Consider the following 22,122-nt stretch of genomic DNA (forward strand, 5'->3'; position numbering starts at 1 on the left):
CTGCTCCTCCTCTCTCTCTCTCTCTCTCTCTCTCTCTCTCTCTCTCTCTCTCTCTCTCTCTCTCTCTCCCTCTCCCTCTCTCTCCCTCTCTCTCTCTCTGTCTCTCTCTCTCCCTCTCTCTCTCTCTGTCTCTCTCTCTCTCTCTCTCTCTCTCTCTCTCTCTCTCTCTCTCTCTCTCTCTCTCTCTCCCTCCCTCTCTCTCTCTCTCTCTCTCTCTGTCATGAACAATATGGTTCAGTGGAGATGAGTCATTCCTACTGGAACTAAAGCAGTGTTATTATGGGATAGATGATAGGGCTGTCCTTGTCCTTGTGTATGAGGCGCCCCTAGGCAACACATCTGTGGCACACAGAGTTGAATGCCTCTAGACACTGATTTGAGGTCAGTCTGTATTGAGTTTTCATACAAAGGTTATGGTTAGAACTGGGCTGTAGCCAGAGTAGACTGCATCTGGAAACTGATCATGTTTAAGGTCAGTATGTATCCCTAAAAGTTATGGTTAACCCTGGGCTTTAGGCAGTGTTGACTGCCCCTGGACACAGGTAAGGTCAGCTTTATCACCTAAAGGTTATGGTTAGCAGAGGGTGGAATGAGGGCTGCTCTGGGCTCACAGCATGGCATCTTGTCTGGTCAATACAGTCATGAAGACAAAGACAAATACTTTTTCTCAGCTTCCCAAACTTTTTCACCCATGCCCCCCTTTCATCACTGTGGAACATCACGTTTATTTAGCAGGGGTATACTTAATTTGCACTGTGTGGATGTATTCTCGAGACATAACCAAAGCTGTTATGAAACACTGGCGTGGCTGTGAACCTGGTACAGTTCCTCCTTTCCCCACTAGATGTCAGAGTGGTCCTACAGTTGCTCTGAGGCTGGAGGAGGTTAACAGGTGTCTGTGCTACTGCCTGACCAGAATACAGAACAAGAGAATGAAGAGATTCCCGACCTGTCAGAGTGTGGGTCTGAATGCTGATCAGACTGACTCTCTGTCCTCCTCCTCTATCTCTCTCCTCTGCTGTCGTTCTGGCAAGGCAAGGTCTGTGTATAGTAAAGGGGTGGTATTCTGGCAAGGCAAGGTCTGTGTATAGTAAAGGGGTGGTATTTTACACTATTGGTTGATTCGGGCAGGGGGATATTCCTTTAGAGTTTGACTAGGGGCTCCCAGGTTTGAGTGTGTTGCATTTGTAAGGGCTCTTGAAGTAGAGTTGTAATTAATGAAGTTATCTGTGGGGCTCTGTGGTAACAGTGGGATGTTTACATGAGTGACCTGCACATGAAGACACTCTGGGGGAACTCTGTAACAACCATGGAGTGATTGAATTCTTTCCCCTCCCCTCCTCCGTTTCTCTCTCTTCCCCTCTCCTTCTCTCCCTCTCTCCCCCACACCCTCACCTCTCGTAGGGCGTTGGTCTCCTTGTCTTTCTGTTCCAGTAGACTGTCTAGGTGGTGGATGTGCATCTCAGCCTCAGCCAGTCTCCTGGTCCTCTCATGGTCCTCCTCTGAGGCCTTGGCTGACAGACCTGGAATACACACCATAGTGATGGTTTTAAGAGTGTGTGTGTGTGTGTGTGTGTGTGTGTGTGTGTGTGTGTGTGTGTGTGTGTGTGTGTGTGTGTGTGTGTGTGTGTGTGTGTGTGTGTGTGTGTGTGTGATCCCCACCATACCTTTGCTCTGCAGCATCTCCAGTAGTTTCTTGATAGACTGGTCTCTGGCCCCCAGGGTCTGTTTCTGACTGTCTATCCTCAACTCCATCTCCTCCAGGGTCTTCCTCAGGAGGAACAACTCTTTGGCCTGGAGGTTGCAATCAATAGAATTCAACTCAATTCAACCAAACTGTATTTTCCTTGGCCTAGAGGTTAGATTGAATTCAATAAAATTGTATTCATCTCTGTGTCCTAGAGGTAATTTCAATCAATTTAATGGGAGAACACGACACACCTCCTTTCAGTAAATGTCAACTCCTGAATCCAAGCTACTTCTCAGCATGTTTTTGTTATTTCTAAATTCACTTAGTTAGCCTAGAGATTAGATTCAATCAAACTTATTTATATCCAATAATTGACTTAGTCTGGATTTCGATTGGATTCTCTTTATTCATACCCATAGGGGAAACATGACATGACGTGATTGGGATATTTCTAAATGAGGTCAGTTAGTTCTTTATACCTGTTTTACTAGTTTAGGTCCATTACATTGCATGCCTCAAGTTATTCAAAGTCTTCTGCCAAATGAAATGAAATAGTGTGAAGAACATGAAGTTGAATAAAGTAAAGAATCCTAAATAAGATTCTGATGAACTGACATGTAAATGTGTAATGTGTGTAATGTGCGTAATGTGTGTAGTGTGTAATGTGTATGTTTTATATCAGTTTTGATCCTTGTACTGTAAACCAGAGCGCCAAAGACACATTTCCATTCTGTGTAAACTTAATGGACAAACTAGTTTTCTTATCTTATTTAAAGTGAACATAGACCTGGGCCCATATCCAGAAAGCATCTCAGAATAGGAGTCCTGATCTAGGATCAGTTTAGCCTTTTAGATCATAATGAATTACATTATATGGACATATCCTAGATCAGGACTCCTATTCAGAGAAGCTTTCTGAAACTAGACCTGACCTGTCGTTGGTGTTCAGCGTGGAGCATGTGGAAGTTCTCCTCAGTGGGTTCATATGACAGAGGTTCTCCAGGTCTCCCTCCACTACAGTCCTGCTGGAACAACTGGTTCAGATCTCTCTGGATCCTCAACTCATCCTGCAGGGCCTGCACCGTCATCTGGAGGTGCTGAGGAGAGAGAGAGAGAGAGTGGGGATAGAGAGGAGGGAAGAGAGGATGGGAAAGTGAGGAATTAAGTCAAGTGTACAGAAGGAGGAAGTATTCATTGAGTACTATGTTTATTTTCACTGTTACAGTCCAATATTTAGAATCATCATCATCATCATCATATTGCCCCAGTAATCATGTTTCTTCATCATCCAACCATAACAGAGAGAGTTAGGCCAACATTCAGAACAGACTGTGTAGACGCTACACAGACAGCCAATCAAGGCCAGAGCAATTCCTTCTCAATCTCAACACCAGCAGTCATCTGACAGACAGGAGACAACAACAATATACACTAGTGGGTGGGTTGGCTGGTATCCAGATGTTCATACCGTCATACCGTTTCTCTACCATACCACGGTATATGGTATTACCGGAAATGCACACAAGGGGCGCTATTACAAAAATAATATCGTATTTTTTAATTTAATTTAAATGTATTGTTTGCACTGAACAATTTAGGCAACAGGGATCTTGATCCAGGAAGGGATTGAATGTCTCTGCTGTAACCAAGAAGTTTGATCTTGACATCTAGCCACTTAGCTAGCAAGTTAGCAAACCAAACGCATAGCTGGAGCCCTGAGCTGGATATAACTTATTTGACACATCTTAGATTTCTTATATTTAGACTTAAGCAGTGGAGTAGCACGCGCATACCGTCAGTATTTGGAAATACCCCGGGATACGGTATATCGCCCAAGCCTACTAGTGGGCAGATCTTCCTGCCGTTCATATCAGTTCCAGTTTGTAGTCCGGCCTACTTCTCTCTCACCTCTTCCTTTCCTTATCTCTCTCCATCCATCAACCCTTTCTATTAGCGTAGACGTGACATCAGACGAAACAAGACATGGTGTCAAGAACTAGATGAAACTAGCTGAAACGAGCCACCTACGATTCCCCACATGGCAGCTTCTTGTCATTCTTGCTAGCTATCTGACCGTCCGGAATCACAACAACACACGGACTTCTGCCCCATGGAGAGCAATAGTAATGGCGTCTTTTTGTAGGCACTAACTCTGTCATGGCTCGTTGGACAAAGCCTACAGCTAATGGCACTTTTTGTGAATTTTGGAGCATTTATGTAATCAAAACAATCTTCATAATTCATAAAGGTCATTTTAAATGACTGCTATTATCTCATAGAACAAAACGTATAAGATTTCCTAAACCTGTGTTAACCTCAGGCCTTATTTTCAGCCTTTATTCCTAAACGCCATTCTTTCCTCATTCAATTTCCCCATAGGAATGGCTGAACGAACCAGCGGTACCTCATTCATTTTCCCCATAGGAATGGCTGAACGAACCAGCGGTACCTCATTCAATTTCCCCATAGGAATGGCTGAACGAACCAGCGGTACCTCATTCAATTTGTCCATAGGAACGGCTGAACGAACCAGCGGTACCTCATTCAATTTCCCCATAGGAATGGCTGAACGAACCAGCGGTACCACATTCAATTTCCCCATAGGAATGGCTGAATGAACCAGCGGTACCTAATTTCTGTTTTTTTAGGACTACAAGCTGGCGAACTGGTTTTCGTGACGTTGTCAGCTAACCCATCTATAGGCCAGAAAAATTGACATGCCACTCCCTATGAAAATGTGGGTTCTGAAACCCGACACTTCAAGTCAGCTCCGCTGAGAGAGTGGAAATGAAGAGAGGACAGACGGAGCTTTCTGGCCTGATAAGGAACGGGACCCTACGGTGTTCACAGAGAGCTTTGGACACCAAAATGTCAGTCGGAACCTGTCCAGAATCGCTCAAAGTTGATCATATGGGGGGACTTAACATCTAAGAGAATATTGTATGTTGTATTCAGATCCATGGATATATTTTTACTCAGCTTTGTGTGCCTGTCTGTCTGCCTGTCTGTAAATGAGTATGGCTGACTTCGGCCGTCAGTTGAAAGGCGTTTCCTCCGACACATTGGTGCGACTGGCTTCCGGGTTAAGTGGGCGGGTGTTAAGAAGCGCGGTTAGGCGGGTCATGTTTTGGAGGATGCATGACTTGACCTTCGCCTCTCCCGAGCCTGTTGGGGAGTTGCCGCGATGAGACAAGATCGCAATTGTCAATCATGAAATTGGGGAGAAAAAGGGGGTAAAATACAATAATAAAAAAACGGAATGTCTAGAATTAGAACAATATTCTGAATTCTAAAAGTTGGCCTAAATCCAGTATATGGCTCTGGAGGTGACATGTAGAAGGACTCAATTATTTCAATATTCAAATAATGTACCTATCTGAGGGCCATAATACTGGTTTTCAATCATTAACTTTTTAGAACTGAATTTCAGCCTTTGTTTATCATGTCTCAATAACTGTTGCTGTGTTGCTGTACGAGTTGGAAAATGAGTCTAGGATGTTTGTCACATGTCAAGGATATTAACCTGCGGCCAGGACGTGATAAAACATAATGTTCAACCATCAACAGCTGTCATCTAACCCCTGTACACTTGTACACACCCCTGTATCACACGAGACAAAACATGGGTGTACAGTGCCTTGCAAAAGTATTCATCCCCCTTTGCATTTTTCCTATTTTGTTGCATTACAACCTGTAATTTAAATTGATTTTTATTTGGATTTCATGTAATGGACATACACAAAATAGTCCAAATTGGTGAAGTGAAATAAAAAAAATTACTTGTTTCAAGAAATTCTACTAAATAAATAACGGAAAAGTGGTGCGTGCATATGTATTCACCCCCTTTGCTATGAAGCCCCTAAATAAGATCTGGTGCAACCAATTACCTTCAGAAGTCACATAATTACTTAAATTAAGTCCACCTGTGTGCAATCTAGGTGTCACACGATCTGTCACATGATCGCAGAATATATATACACCTGTTCTGAAAGGCCCCAGAGTCTGCAACACCACTAAGCAAGGGGCACCAACAAGCAAGCGGCACCATGAAGACCAAGGAGCTCTCCAAACAGGTCAGGGACAAAGTTGTGGAGAAGTATAGATCAGGGTTGGGTTATAAAAAAAATATCAGAAACTTTGAACATCCCACGGAGCACCATTAAATCCATTATTCAAAAATGGAAATAATATGACACCACAACAAACCTGCCAAGAGAGGGCCGCCCACCACAACTCACGGAACAGGCAAGGAGGGCATTAATCTGAGAGGCAACAAAGAGACCAAAGATAACCCTGAAGGAGCTGCAAAGCTCCACAGCGGAGATTGGAGTATCTGTCCATGGGATCACTTTAAGCCGTACACTCCACAGAGCTGGGCTTTATGGAGTGGCCAGAAAAAAGCCATTGCTTAAAGAAAAAAATAAGCGTTTGGTGTTCGCAAAAAGGCATGTGGGAGACTCCCCAAAGATATGGAAGAAGGTACTCTGGTCAGATGAGACAAAAATTTAGCTTTTTGGCCATCAAGGAAAACACTATGTCTGGCGCAAACCCAACACCTCTCATCACTCCGAGAACACCATCCCCACAATGAAGCATGGTGGTGGCAGCAATGACCCTAAGCATACTGCTAAAGCAACACTCCAGTGGTTTAAGGGGAAACATTTAAATGTCTTGGAATGGCCTAGTCAAAGCCCAGACGTGCCAGATGGGTGGGGGGTAATAGTTATGCATGCTCAAGTTCTCTGTTTTTTTGTCTTATTTCTTGTTTGTTTCACAATAAAAAATATTTTGCATCTTCAAAGTGGTAGGCATTTTGTCTAAATCAAATGATACAAACCCCCAAAAAATCCATTTTAATTCCAGGTTGTAAGGCAACAAAATAGGAAAGATGCCAAGGGGGGTGAATACTTTCGCAAGCCACTGTATAAAAGTGACATTGTGAAATGATGAAGGATTCATGGAACGGAAGTAAAATAATTTCAATATTCAAATAATGTCCCTATCTGATGTCAATGGTATAAGGAGATCTGGTAACATGAGGTCTAGGATGTTAGTCAACAGGACTGTGACAATACCAGTATTGTGATATTTTTTCCACGGTAAAATGAAATGAAAACACAAAACGCTTTGGTCTTTTAAAAACCTGCTGTATGTTAAATATTGTGTGCAAAATGTGTCGGCTACATATTTCTGACTGAACAAGTTTATGAGGCTGCTTTGAACCACAGCTCAAAACTAGAGGAAAGACGGTTGTTTAACGTGAGAGGCTCAGCCATGTTAGGACTTTACGCCCGGCATGTGTCACAACGCTGACCAGGAAACAAGCCACATACAGGGCAAACCACAACTAGGCTGCTACAGAGCTTTTCATCCCTGGTCTGCCACGCCCATAGAGTGTATACAGTAAAGCCACACCCACTAGAGTGTATACGCCATGTCCATAGACCACGCCCACTAGAGTAAATGATTACACCTCTTCCTTTTCAACTGAGGCGTGTGAGAAGCGTGTGTCTATTTGAGCTGTGAGGTGCTGCTGAGACACATCCTTCTGTTGATCAGCCGTGTGCAACTCCTGCTCCTTAGCTGTGGTGTTAATAGATACTAATACCACAAAGAAAATACCACATACAGGGTTCTCCCAATGATTTTTTTAACAAGGTGGTGCTACTGAGTACAGCGGGATGGAGGACATTTCCTGCAGTCTAAAGCAAAGAAATACTGGTGTGGTGCCAGGCCTTAAATGATAACAAATGAAGTTTAAAAAATCACAGTGGAGCAGCCAGTCCACAAGGTGGCGCAGCGCAACTCTTACATTCTTTGAGGAGAACCCTGACATAGAAAGATAATACCCGACATGGCTTGTGTTCGGTTGTCCAGGTCTCAGAGATTCTTCAGGAACTTATCTCTGATCCTACTGAGTGGATCCGTCTCTCTGCTCCTGTGGGCCGCTCTCAGACGCCCAACGGGCTCTGACAGGAGTCCTCTCCCCGCTCTGGACCTCCTGCCCCTGGGCTACGCTGCCGACCTGCCGGCCTGCTCAGCCATCATCCAGGGAGACCTGGAGGGTCTGGAGAGGGAGCAGCTCAGCCTCCTGCTGAAGACCAAGAAGAAGCAGCAGCCGTTGTCAGAGGCGTTCTACCACAATGTGACTCCAGGACTGTCAGAGGTACGTTACAGAAAGAGGGTTTATCACCCTTCCTCTCAGCCAGGAGGAGAAGGGAGTTCCCCATCGCCTACTCCATGGTCGTCCACAAGAGGATCGAGATGTTTGAGCGGCTCCTGCGTGCCGTGTACACTCCTCAGAACGTGTACTGCGTCCACATCGACCAGAAGTCATCTGAGGACTTCAGGACGGCAGTGAGGGCTATCGCGTCCTGTCTGCCTAATGTGTTTGTGGCCAGTAAGTTAGAGAGTGTGGTCTACGCCTCCTGGTCCAGAGTGCAGGCTGATCTGAACTGTATGGAGGATCTCCTGAAGTCACCTGTCCAGTGGAGGTACCTGATCAACACCTGTGGATCAGACTTCCCCCATTAAGACCAACGCTGAGATGGTTCAGGCCCTCAAGCTGCAGAACGGGAGAAACAGCATGGAGTCAGAGACCACCAACGACTATAAAAACAGCAGATGGCAGTTCCACCACAAAATCACCAGCAACATGGTGGTCAAGACGAACGTTAGGAAGAGCCCTCCTCCAATCAGCACCCCCATGTTCTCTGGCAACGCCTACTTCCTGGTCTCCAGGGCCTTTGTCCGTCACGTGATGGAGTCTCAGGAGGTCCGGGCGCTGTTGGAGTGGGAGAAGGACACCTACAGTCCCGATGAACACCTGTGGGCCACCCTGCAGCGCATGCCCTCTGTGCCAGGATCTAACCCTTCCCACATCAAGTACCATGAATCAGACATGAACGCCATTGCTCGCATCGTGAAGTGGCATTCCCTGGAAGGAGATGTGAGGAAAGGAGCCCCATATCCACCCTGCTCGGGTGTCTCCAGGAGGGCCATTTGTGTCTACGGGGCTGGAGATCTCCGGTGGCTCCTACAGCATCACCACCTCATCGCTAACAAGTTTGACCCTGAGGTGGATGACGTGGCTATCAGGTGCCTGGAGTCGTACCTGCGCTTTAAAGCTACATACCGTGTATCACGAAGGACAGCGGAATCTGAGAGTCTCTTACAAAAACGATGAAATGTTAAAAGTTGTAAATACGTTCATGTGTATTTCTTTAAATATGTTTTGAAATGTTATATATTTCTGATGGTACTGTAAAGAGGGTTGTAAATACAGTAACACAGGTTTTATTTAAAATATACACTGAGTGTACAAAACATTAGGAACACCTTCCTAATATTCAGTTGCACCCCCTTTTGTATTTTATATATTTCTAATTTGCACTGTATAGTTCTGATTGTACTGTATATTCCAGACATACTGTCACGGAATCAGCCGAGGCTGCTCCTCCTCCTTGCTCGGGCAGGTTTCGGCGTTCGTCGTCCCCGGAGTACTAGCTGCCACCGATCTATGTTTCGGTGTTTGACTTGTTTTGTCCTGATTGTGTACACCTGTTCCCCATTATGTTGTATTGTTTCCCCTATTTAACCCTCTGTCGTGCATTGTGTGTTGTGTGTTATTGTATTCGTCTTCGGCAGTGTTAGTGTGCGGGCTGTTTTCCTCCTTGTATGGAGATGGTTTTCTTCTCTGGTTACTTTCAAGTAAAGTACGTTTCCAGTAAGCTCTGTGTCCTGCGTTTGACTTCGCCTACTGCATTTCACCGTCGCCTTCTGACACATACATGTATTTCTTCCTGTGCTCTGTATTTACTACAGCAGCAGTGCCATCTAGTGGAACGACTAGTCTAACTGGACACAGCATTTTGTTATACACAAGGTTGGTTTTCATTATAAACTGGGTGGTTCGAGCCCTGAACGCTGATTTTCTGACAGCCGTGCTATATCAGACAGTTTACCACAGGTATGACAACATGTACCTTTACTGTTCGAATTACGTCGGTAACCAGTTTATAATGTCAATAAGGCACCTTAGGGGGTTTGTGATATATGGCCAATATACCACGGCTACGGGCTGTGTCAATGAGCTCAGTAAAACTCAGACCCTGGTCACGGCCCTGACCACCGGGGGCACGCTGCCTGCCCTCAGGGACATTTACACCCCTCAGTGTCGAAGGAAGGCCAGGAAGATCATTAGGTACCTCAGCCACGGAGCGTTCACTCTGCTACTGTCTGGCAGACGGTACAAGAGCATCAGATCTCAGACCAACAGACTCCGAAACAGCTTCTATCAGGCCATCAGACTGTTGAAGAGCCATCAATAGCTGTCCGTCTGCCCTGTACTCTGACCTGCATCTCAGAGAGCTTTTTGTAAACATACACCCACACACTCAATCACAAAAAAACACATACACACAAGCTCACACACACATGCACCCTCACTCATAAACACACACACACAGACACACTCACATACACAGTCGTCACTGCTGTCCCATGTATATAGAGACACTGTACACTGGTCACTTCACCTTTATACCCACTGCGTATTATATCCTGTATACTCAACAGAGCTCATTCTAGAATATGTATTGTTGTACATATCCTCACTCCCCTCTCTCTTTCACTCTCTCAGGACAACGGGGGGCAGTCTGTCATGATTCCACAGGCGACCTGGTTACTAAGCAACATTAGCTATCTGTGAGTGGTGCTGAATGAATGACTTTGCCTCTCTCATTCACACATAGACAAGACCAAACACACACACACACACACACACACAACACAACACATAACACACAGGACAGAGGAGGAGAGGATGGATCAGGACCTGACTCCAACACTCCCTGACCCAGAGAAGAACGGCTACCTGGACTCACTGTGGGACCTGACTCCAACACTCCCTGACCCAGAGAAGAACAGCTACCTGGACTAATGTTAGTGTGCCAGCTGGCATAGCTGTGGTGTCCTCAGGCACACAACCAGGTGATCAGCACCCCCTTCACACAAATACTACACACACACACACACACAAACAACACACACACCACACACACACACACACACACACACACACACACACACACACTCCTTCCCTTCGGCTGCTAAAGCAATCATTTCTCACCCTGAATTGACTTTCATGCCCAGCGGCATCGCAACTCAAGGAAAGAAAGGCCCATGAAAAGAAAGAGAGTGAGAAAGAAAGACAGAGGAGGTAAAGATGCTATCGCTCTCCCTGCATCCAACATTAATCAGCAGTGTGGAGAGGATGAGAGGAGAGATGGAGAAAGAAAAGATAGATGGGGGAGGGAGTGTTTTTGTTTTCTTAGGGGGTAGATCAGCTTTAATATTGCAGATAGATTGTAACTTCCATCAATGTAATTGTCTGCATCACTTCCAATCCCCCATATGTTTTTTTTCTCGCAAATATATATATATATATATATATATATATATATATATATATATACATATACATACATACACATACAGTGGGGAGAACAATTTGTATTTGATACACTGCCGATTTTGCAGGTTTTCCTACTTACAAAGCATGTAGAGGTCTGTAATTTTTATCATAGGTACACTTCAGCTGTGAGAGACGGAACCTAAAACAAAAATCCAGAAAATCACATTGTATGATTTTTAAGTAATTAATTAGCATTTTATTGCATGACATAAGTATTTGATACATCAGAAAAGCAGAACTTAATATTTGGTACAGAAACCTTTGTTTGCAATTACAGAGATCATACGTTTCCTGTAGGTCTTGACCAGGTTTGCACACACTGCAATTTGGACTTTCAGCTCTCTCCAAAGATGTTCTATTGGGTTCAGGTCTGGAGACTGGCTAGGCCACTCCAGGACCTTGAGATGCTTCTTACGGAGCCACTCCTTAGTTGCCCTGGCTGTGTGTTTCGGGTCGTTGTCATGCTGGAAGACCCAGCCACGACCCATCTTCAATGCTCTTACTGAGGGAAGGAGGTTGTTGGCCAAGATCTCGCGATACATGGCCCCATCCATCCTCCCCTCAATACGGTGCAGTCGTCCTGTCCCCTTTGCAGAAAAGCATCCCCAAAGAATGATGTTTCCACCTCCATGCTTCACGGTTGGGATGGTGTTCTTGGGGTTGTACTCATCCTTCTTCTTCCTCCAAACACGGCGAGTGGAGTTTAGACCAAAAAGCTCTATTTTTGTCTCATCAGACCACATGACCTTCTCCCATTCCTCCTCTGGATCATCCAGATGGTCATTGGCAAACTTCAGACGGGCCTGGACATGCGCTGGCTTGAGCAGGGGGACCTTGCGTGCGCTGCAGGATTTTAATCCATGACGGCGTAGTGTGTTACTAATGGTTTTCTTTGAGACTGTGGTCCCAGCTCTCTTCAGGTCATTGACCAGGTCCTGCCGTGTAGTTCTGGGCTGATCCCTCACCTTCCTCATGATCATTGATGCCCCACGAGGTGAGATCTTGCATGGAGCCCCAGACCGAGGGGTGATTGACCGTCATCTTGAACTTCTTCCATTTTCTAATAATTGCGCCAACAGTTGTTGCCTTCTCACCAAGCTGCTTGCCTATTGTCCTGTAGCCCATCCCAGCCTTGTGCAGGTCTACAATTTTATCCCTGATGTCCTTACACAGCTCTCTGGTCTTGGCCATTGTGGAGAGGTTGGAGTCTGTTTGATTGAGTGTGTGGACAGTTGTCTTTTATACAGGTAACAAGTTCAAACAGGTGCTAATTAATGCTAATTAATTACTTAAAAATCATACAATGGATTTTCTGGATTTTTGTTTTAGATTCCGTCTCTCACAGCTGAAGTGTACCTATGATAAAAATTACAGACCTCTACATGCTTTGTAAGCAGGAAAACCTGCAAAATCGGCAGTGTATCAAATACTTGTTCTCCCCACTGTATATATACATATCCTTTTTTAAAATATATTTCCCTTTATTACTTTCCAACACCACCACCCCTTCCCGAATTGGAGTAAACTAGTGAACAACAATGCTTAGGCCTCTACTTCCTGCTTATACATACTATATACTAGGAGTGTAACGATTCGTTTTAACAACGATTCGATTTGTATCACGATTCGTGGTTGTCGATACGATTCAAGGACGATATTGGTTCATTTAGAACGATACGATCCGAAACGATTCAGTGACTTGAAATCGATTCAGTAACCTTTTAGCCAAAAATTCAACCAGTGTGACTGAAATAAATACCTGGATACTGGACAGTGCAGGTGAAGTTTCCTAGATTCCTGTTTCTTGTAAGGACCGCAATGGTGGCTTGATAATTTCTCGCTCGTCGGCTTCTCCTCTGTCGTCCGCCATGCTATGTTTTGTTGTCTTTGCGCCTTTGCGCTGCTGCTGGCGCGGGCGATGACGTCACGGATAGGCAGACTGAATCGAGTAATGTTTAAAGCCTTTATCATTAAAAGTGCTAAGAAAAAACATCCATATAAAGTCTGACGTGCTTAAATCCAATGGGTTATTTCCTAGTATCGATACAATCGATTTATTACATTTTAAAACGATGTTAGATTGATATATGTTGTCCAAAAGGCCAACTCGCCGAGCACAGATCGATGTAGTTGGATCATAGGAATATAAATCGATACATCGATGTAGTAGATGGATCGTTACACCCCTACTATATACATTTTATAGACACAGTCAATTTTACAATAATTCTATTTTGTTTGTTTTTACTCCTGAACTTCCTCTACCCTCAACCTCTCCGATCATTTTCATGATGTCCATCCGGTTTGCTTCTATATGCCATATCTTTCTAACTGTGCTCTTTCACAAAAGCTCTCAACCTATAACCTATATACTTATTATGGACACAGTATGCTTTACATTAGTTATCTTGTTGTTATTAGTTGTTGTTAGTTGTTATTAGTCCCATCCTTCAACTCCATTCAACACCACCCATCTACTGTTGAAGTCGGAAGTTTACATACATTTAGGTTGGAGTCATTAAAACTTGTTTTTCAACTACTCCACACATTTCTTGTTAACAAACTATAGTTTTGGAAGTCGGTTAGGACATCTACTTTGTGCATGACACAAGTAATTTTTCCAACAATTGTTTACAGACAGATTATTTCACTTATAATTCACTGTATCACAATTCCAGTGGGTCAGAAGTTTACATACACTATGTTGACTGTGCCTTTAACCAGCTTGGAAAATTCCAGAAAATGATGTCATGGCTTTAGAAGCTTCTGATAGGCTAATTGACATCATTTGAGTCAATTGGAGGTATACCTGTCACACCCTGGCTCTGGGGACTCTATATGTTGAGCCAGGGTGTGTAGATTCTATGTGTTGTTATTCTATGTTCACAGTCTAGTATGGTATTTCTATGTTGGCCAGAGTGGTTCCCAATCAGAGGCAACGAGTGTCAGCTGTGGCTGGTTGTCTCTGATTGGGAGCCATATTAAGACAGGCTGTGTTCCCACAGGTGTTGTGGGATCTTGTTCAAGTTTGTTTGTTCCGTGTTGGTTGTTTAACCCTCCCGTTGTCCTAGGGTCAAAATGACCCGCCACTGTGTTGAACCAACTTTATTTAATTTTTATATTTTTTGGATCATTTGTGAGAAGGAGGCAGTGATACTTTCTTTAAAGTCTCACTGCCTCCTTCTCACAAATGATCCCAAAAAGATAAAAATTTAATAAAGTTGGTTCAACACAGTGGCGGGTCATTTTGACCCTAGGACAACGGGAGGGTTAACCTAGGACGTCACGTTATCGTTTGTTGTTTTGTTCGTGTTTCTCACTTTGGTTAATAAAGTATGTTTGCCTTCAACGCTGCGCCTTGGTCTACTCCGTCTGCTAAATGACGTAAATGTAAATGTAAATGTAAGATCCCACCATACCAGGACCAAGCAGCGTGTCCAGGAGCAGGCAGCCTGGACGTGGGAGCAGATAATGGACGGGCAGGGGTCCTGGACCTGGGAGGAAATCCAGGCCGGGATGGATCGCCGTCCATGGAAGGAGACGGTAGAGGCGCGACGGAGAGAGGAGCAACGGCGTCAACAGGGTCGTCGTCGGACGGACGAGAGGCAACCCCAAAACATTTTTAGGGGGGGCACACGGCATGGGCGACGGGGCAGCAGGAGGCAGCTACAGGGCGATTAGGAGGTTAGGTGAGAGGCCACCAGGATAAGGGGGCTAGTGGTCCAGAGGGAGCAGGAGTTAGTGGTTCAGAGGGTGGAGCTACTGGAGGCGATAAGGGGAGAGGGTGAGAGTAGAGGCACGGCGAGAGGAACTGTGTAGGCAGCTGAGGGAGCGGAGGGTTAGCCGAAACCCAGTCCCGCTCCTCACACCAAGCAAGTGGTGTGCGTCACCAGTCCGGTCCGGCCCGTTCCTGCTCCCCGCACTAAGTTGATGGTGCGCGTCGCCAGCCCGGCCCGGCCTGTTCCTGCCCCTCGCACCAAGCCTACGGTGCGCGTCGCCAGCCCGGCCCGGCCTGTTCCTGCCACTCGCACCAAGCCTACGGTGCGCGTCGCCAGCCCGGCCCGGCCTGTTCCTGCCACTCGCACCAAGCCTACGGTGCGCGTCGCCAGCCCGGCCCGGCCTGTTCCTGTCCCTCGCACCAAGCCTACGGTGCGCGTCGCCAGCCCGGCCCGGCCTGTTCCTGCTCCCCGCACCAAGCCAATGGTGCGCGTCGCCAGCCCGGCCCGGCCTGTGCCTGCTCCTCGCACCAAGCCTACGGTGCGCGTCGCCAGCCCGGCCCGGCCTGTTCCTGTCCCTCGCATCAAGCCTACGGTGTGCGTCGCCAGCCCGGCCTGTTCCTGCCACTCGCACCAAGCCTACGGTGCGCGTCGCCAGCCCGGCCCGGCCTGTTCCTGCCACTCGCACCAAGCCTACGGTGCGCGTCGCCAGCCCGGCCCGGCCTGTTCCTGCTCCCCGCACCAAGCCAATGGTGCGCGTCGCCAACCGGCCCGGCCTGTGCCTGCTCCTCGCACCAAGCCTACGGTGCGCGTCGCCAGCCCGGCCCGGCCTGTTCCTGTCCCTCGCATCAAGCCTACGGTGTGCGTCGCCAGCCCGGCCCGGCCTGTTCCTGCCACTCGCACCAAGCCTACGGTGCGCGTCGCCAGCCCGACCCGGCCTGTTCCTGCCCCTCGCACCAAGCCTACGGTGCGCGTCGCCAGCCCGGCCCGGCCTGTTCCTGCCACTCGCACCAAGCCTACGGTGCGCGTCGCCAGCCCGGCCCGGCCTGTTCCTGCCACTCGCACCAAGCCAGGGGTGCGAGTCGTCAGCCCGGTAAGGCCCGTTCCTGCCTCACGCACCAAGCCAGGGGTGCGAGTCGTCAGCCCGGTAAGGCCCGTTCCTGCTCCACGCACCAAGCCAGGGGGTGCGAGTCGCCAGCCCGGTAAGGCCCGTTCCTGCTCCACGCACCAAGCCAGGGTGCGCATCATCAGCCCGGTCCGGCCCGTTGCTGCTCCACGCACCAAGCCAGGGGTGCGCATCGTCAGCCCGGTCTGGCCCGTTCCTGCTCCACGCACCAAGCCAGGGGTGCGCCCTGCGTCAGCCCGGTACGGCCCGTTCGGCTCCACGCCCAAGCCAGGGAGTGCGCATCGTCAGCCCGGTCCGGCCCGTAGCTGCTCCACGCGCAAGCCAGGGGTGCGCGTCGTCAGCCCGGTCCGGCCCGTTCTGCTCCACGCCCAAGCCAGGGGTGCGCATCGTCAGCCGGTCCGGCCCGTTGCTGCTCCACGCACCAAGCCAGGGGTGCGCATCGTCAGCCCAGTCCGGCCCGTTCCTGCTCCACGCACCAAGCTAGGGGTGTGCGTCGTCAGTCCGGCACAACCCGTGCCTGGGTCACCGGTGCCTGGTCAGGTACCGGTCAGCTGCTCCACACCGGAGCTTAAGCATTCCGCTCCTACGATGTCCAGTCCAGCTCCAGCCAGCGGGGCCAGACCGGACCAGGGGCGCTACGGGGGGATTATTGGAGGGTGGTGGGCAAGCCCGGAGCCGGAACCGCCTCCGAGGAGGAATGCCCACCCAGCCCTCCCCTGTTTGGTTTATGTTGAGGCGCGGTCGCAGTCCGCGCCTTTAGGGGGGGGTACTGTCACACCCTGGCTCTGGGGACTCTATATGTTGAGCCAGGGTGTGTAGATTCTATGTGTTGTTGTTCTATGTTCACAGTCTAGTATGGTATTTCTATGTTGGCCAGAGTGGTTCCCAATCAGAGGCAACGAGTGTCAGCTGTGGCTGGTTGTCTCTGATTGGGAGCCATATTTAGACAGGCTGTGTTCCCACAGGTGTTGTGGGATCTTGTTCCAGTTGGTTTGTTCCGTGTTGGTTGTTTAACCTAGGACGTCACGTTATCGTTTGTTATTTTGTTCGTGTTTCTCACTTTGGTTAATAAAGTATGTTTGCCTTCAACGCTGCGCCTTGGTCTACTCCGTCTAACGATCGTGACAATACCTGTGGATGTATTTCAAGGCTTACCTTGAAACTCAGTGCCTCTTTGCTTGACATCATGGGAAAATCAAAAGAAATCAGCCAAAACCTCAGAAAATGTTTTGGAGACCTCCGCAAGTCTGGTTCATCCTTGGGAACAATTTCCAAACGCCTGAAGGTACCACGTTCATCTATACAAACAATAGCATGGAAGTATAAACACCATGGGACCACGCAGCTGTCATACCGCTCAGGAAGGAGATGCGTTCTGTCTCCTAGAGATGAACGTACTTTGGTACGGAAAGTGCAAATCAATCCCAGAACAACAGCAAAGGACCTTGTGAAGATGCTGGAGGAAACAGGTACAAAAGTATCTATATCCACAGTAAAACGAGTCCTATATCGACATAACCTGAAAGGCCGCTCAGCAAGGAAGAAGCCACTGCTCCAAAACCGCCATAAAAAAGCCAGACTACGGTTTGCAACTGCACATGGGGACAAAGATCGTACTTTTTGGAGAAATGTCCTCTGGTCTGATTAAACAAAAATGGCACTGTTTGGCCATAATGACCATCTTTATGTTTGGAGGAAAAAGGGGGATGCTTGCAAGCTGAAGAACACCGTCCCATCCGTGAAGCACAGGGGTGGCAGCATCATGCTGTGGGAGTGTTTTGCTGCAGGAGGGACTGGTGCACTTCACAGAATAGATGACATCATGAGGAAGGAAAATTATGTGGATATATTGAAGCAACATCTCAACATTTACATGTACGTCATTAAAATGACAACATCTCAAGACATCAGTCAGGAAGTTAAAGCTTGGTCGCAAATGGGTCTTCCAAATGGACAATGACCCCAAGCATACTTCCAAAGTTGTGGCAAAATGGCTTAAGGACAACAAAGTCAAGATATTGGAGTGGCCATCACAAAGCCCTGACCTCAATCCTATAGAACATTTGTGGGCAGAACTGAAAAAGCATGTGAGCAAGGAGTCCTACAAACCTGACTCAGTTACACCAGCTCTGTCAGGAGGAATGGGCCAAAATTCACCCAACTTATTGTGTGAAGCTTGTGGAAGGCTACCCGAAACGTTTGACCCAAGTTAAACAATTTAAAGGCATTGCTACCAAATACTAATTGAGTGTATGTAAACTTCTGACCCACTGGGAATGTGATGAAAGAAATAAAAGCTGAAATAAATCATTCTCTCTACTATTATTCTGACATTTCACATTCTTAAAATAAAGTGGTGATCCTAACTGACCTAAGACAGGGAAATTTTACTAGGATTAAATGTCAGGAATTGTGAAAAACTGAGTTTAAATGTATTTGGCTAAGGTGTATGTAAACTTCCGACTTCAACTGTATCTCTTAACACCATCCATATTTGATTTATATTTGCCATATATTTTTCAACTGTACTGTGATGTTTTACAAAAGTTCTGAACCCTTCTATTCTCATTGTTTTTTTAAATAAACATTTTTGCTAAAAGTATTATTATATTATTGATCGATTGACTATGACTTTTCAGATCACCCATTATTGCGATCTGCAGGGTTAGCTCCAGGTAAATATTGCAATCCTTTAGCCATTCCTGGACCTGTGTCCAAAAACTGGACAGTACCAAAACAAATGATCTAATGATTCTGTCTCTTCGCAGCAAAATATGCAGAGCTGGGAAGATTGTATCCCCCATATAAATAACATTCTATTGGTAGCAATAATTTTTTATAATAATTTAAATTGAAAAATTCTAAGTTTTGAATCTGGTGTCGTTTTGCGTATCAGTTCATAAACACTATGCCATGGAATCGGTACGTCACAAATCTCTTCCCAACTATTTTGCAATCTATATGGGACGGCTGTCAATCCTTTGGTCCTTAAATGAAACTGGTATACTTTTTTATTTATCACAATTTTCTTTAACCAATTATGTTATTTTATGCAGGGCCAACAGACAAGTTCCTTACTTTTTCCCTCTTCCACTTTCCTCATCCATTTTTGCGGTAATGCTGCAATTATTTGGTTGTAATTTTGGGTAGAGCAGACATTTCCATGTTTTTGTTAGCTGCATGTGCGACATAACTCCACCAGTCCTACCTATGATATCATTTACGAAGATTATACATTTTTTCAACATTTTTTCAAAAAAATAATGGTTTTCTATCAATTAGTATATTTGAGTTTAACCACAATATTTGTTGCATTATTTGTTCTGTCGTTTCTGGAGGATTAAATTGAAATTGCAACCAACTTTCTATGGTTTGTTTTAGAAATAGTGATATTTGGGAGATGATTTCCTTTTCAAATAACTGAAAGTGAGAGGTTGTCATCTGAATAAAGGGAAAAAGGCCATTCTTGAACATTGGGTGAGACAATCTTACGAATTTGCTGGAGAACCAGTTTGGATTTAAGTATAACTTTTGTATGACTGAAGCTTTTAGTGATAAGTCTAATGCTTTAATATTTAATCATTTCTGTCCTCCGAATTCATATTCATTATATAAATAGGCCCGTTTAATTTTGTCTGGCTTGCCGTTCCAAATAAAACAATTTTATCATATAATTTAAAAAACTGTTCGCTAGGCGTAGGCAAGACCATAAGCAAATAGGTAAACTGGGATAATACTAAAGAGTTAATCAGGGTGATTTTTCCACAAATTGACAGGTATTTACCTTTCCATGGTAGCAAGATGTTTTCTATTTTTGCTAACTTTCTAATAAACTTTATTGGAGTGAGATCATTTATTTCATTTGGGATATGTATTCTGAGTATATCCACATCACCATCAGACCATTTTATTGGTAAACTACATGGTAATGTAACTGAAGGCACCACGTTCATCTATACAAACAATAGCATGGAAGTATAAACACCATGGGACCACGCAGCTGTCATACCGCTCAGGAAGGGGATGCGTTCTGTCTCCTAGAGATGAACGTACTTTGGTACGGAAAGTGCAAATCAATCCTAGAACAACAGCAAAGGACCTTGTGAAGATGCTGGAGGAAACAGGTACAAAAGTATCTATATCCACAGTAAAACGAGTCCTACAGTGGGGAAAAAAAGTATTTAGTCAGCCACCAATTGTGCAAGTTCTCCCACTTAAAAAGATGAGAGAGGCCTGTAGTTTTCATCATAGGTACACGTCAACTATGACAGACAAATTGAGAAAAAAAAATCAAGAAAGTCACATTGTAGGATTTTTTATGAATTTATTTGCAAATTATGGTGGAAAATAAGTATTTGGTCACCTACAAACAAGCAAGATTTCTGGCTCTCACAGACCTGTAACTTCTTCTTTAAGAGGCTCCTCTGTCCTCCACTCGTTACCTGTATTAATGGCACCTGTTTGAACTTGTTATCAGTATAAAAGACACCTGTCCACAACCTCAAACAGTCACACTCCAAACTCCACTATGGCCAAGACCAAAGAGCTGTCAAAGGACACCAGAAACAAAATTGTAGACCTGCACCAGGCTGGGAAGACTGAATCTGCAATAGGTAAGCAGCTTGGTTTGAAGAAATCAACTGTGGGAGCAATTATTAGGAAATGGAAGACATACAAGACCACTGATAATTTCCCTCGATCTGGGGCTCCACGCAACATCTCACCCTGTGGGGGTCAAAATGATCACAAGAACGGTGAGCAAAAATCCCAGAACCACACGGGGGACCTAGTGAATGACCTGCAGAGAGCTGGGACCAAAGTAACAAAGCCTACCATCAGTAACACACTACGCCGCCAGGGACTCAAATCCTGCAGTGCGAGACGTGTCCCCCTGCTTAAGCCAGTACATGTCCAGGCCCATCTGAAGTTTGCTAGAGTGCATTTGGATGATCCAGAAGAGGATTGGGAGAATGTCATATGGTCAGATGAAACCAAAATATAACTTTTTGGTAAAAACTCAACTCGTCGTGTTTGGAGGACAAAGAATGCTGAGTTGCATCCAAAGAACACCATACCTACTGTGAAGCATGGGGGTGGAAACATCATGCTTTGGGGCTGTTTTTTCTGCAAAGGGACCAGGACGACTGATCCGTGTAAAGGAAAGAATCAATGGGGCCATGTATCGTGAGATTTTGAGTGAAAACCTCCTTCCATCAGCAAGGGCATTGAAGATGAAACGTGGCTGGGTCTTTCAGCATGACAATGATCCCAAACACACCGCCCGGGCAACGAAGGAGTGGCTTCGTAAGAAGCATTTCAAGGTCCTGGAGTGGCCTAGCCAGTCTCCAGATCTCAACCCCATAGAAAATCTTTGGAGTGAGTTGAAAGTCTGTGTTGCCCAGCGACAGCCCCAAAACATCACTGCTCTAGAGGAGATCTGCATGGAGGAATGGGCCAAAATACCAGCAACAGTGTGTGAAAACCTTGTGAACACTTACAGAAAACGTTTGACCTGTGTCATTGCCAACAAAGGGTATATAACAAAGTATTGAGAAACTTTTGTTATTCACCAAATCATTATTTTCCACCATAATTTGCAAATAAATTCATTAAAAATCCTACAATGTGATTTTCTGGATTTTTTTTCCTCATTTTGTCTGTCATAGTTGACGTGTACCTATGATGAAAATTACAGGCCTCTCTCATCTTTTTAAGTGGGAGAACTTGCACAATTGGTGGCTGACTAAATACTTTTTTCCCCCACTGTATATCGACATAACCTGAAAGGCCGCTCAGCAAGGAAGAAGCCACTGCTCCAAAACCACCATAAAAAAGCCAGACTACGGTTTGCAACTGCACATGGGGACAAAGATCGTACTTTTTGGAGAAATGTCCTCTGGTCTGATTAAACAAAAATGGCACTGTTTGGCCATAATGACCATCTTTATGTTTGGAGGAAAAAGGGGGATGCTTGCAAGCTGAAGAACACCATCCCATCCGTGAAGCACAGGGCTGGCAGCATCATGCTGTGGGGGTGCTTTGCTGCAGGAGGGACTGGTGCACTTCACAAAATAGATGACATCATGAGGAATCTCTATGTTACAGTTTTTATTGC

At 45.8% G+C, this 22,122-nt stretch overlaps 1 protein-coding gene and 1 pseudogene across 11 annotated transcripts in view; one reads left to right on the plus strand and one right to left on the minus strand.

The window, feature by feature from the left end:
• LOC121559980 (ELKS/Rab6-interacting/CAST family member 1-like) overlaps positions 1-22,122 on the minus strand; it is a 507,203-nt gene that overhangs the window by 376,185 nt on the left and 108,896 nt on the right. For all 11 annotated transcript variants that reach the window (XM_045213525.1, XM_045213520.1, XM_045213519.1 and 8 more), the window contains exons 4-6: positions 2,623-2,787; positions 1,668-1,794; positions 1,396-1,523 (exon numbers count right to left, since the gene is read on the minus strand). In XM_045213525.1, the coding sequence (XP_045069460.1) occupies positions 1,396-1,523; positions 1,668-1,794; positions 2,623-2,787 (420 nt within the window). The remainder of the gene's footprint in view (positions 1-1,395; positions 1,524-1,667; positions 1,795-2,622; positions 2,788-22,122) is intronic.
• LOC121559981 lies at positions 7,483-8,876 on the plus strand (annotated as a pseudogene).

This window comes from Coregonus clupeaformis, unplaced genomic scaffold (assembly GCF_020615455.1).
Source record: "Coregonus clupeaformis isolate EN_2021a unplaced genomic scaffold, ASM2061545v1 scaf0120, whole genome shotgun sequence".
Classification (NCBI taxonomy): Eukaryota; Metazoa; Chordata; class Actinopteri; order Salmoniformes; family Salmonidae; genus Coregonus; species Coregonus clupeaformis.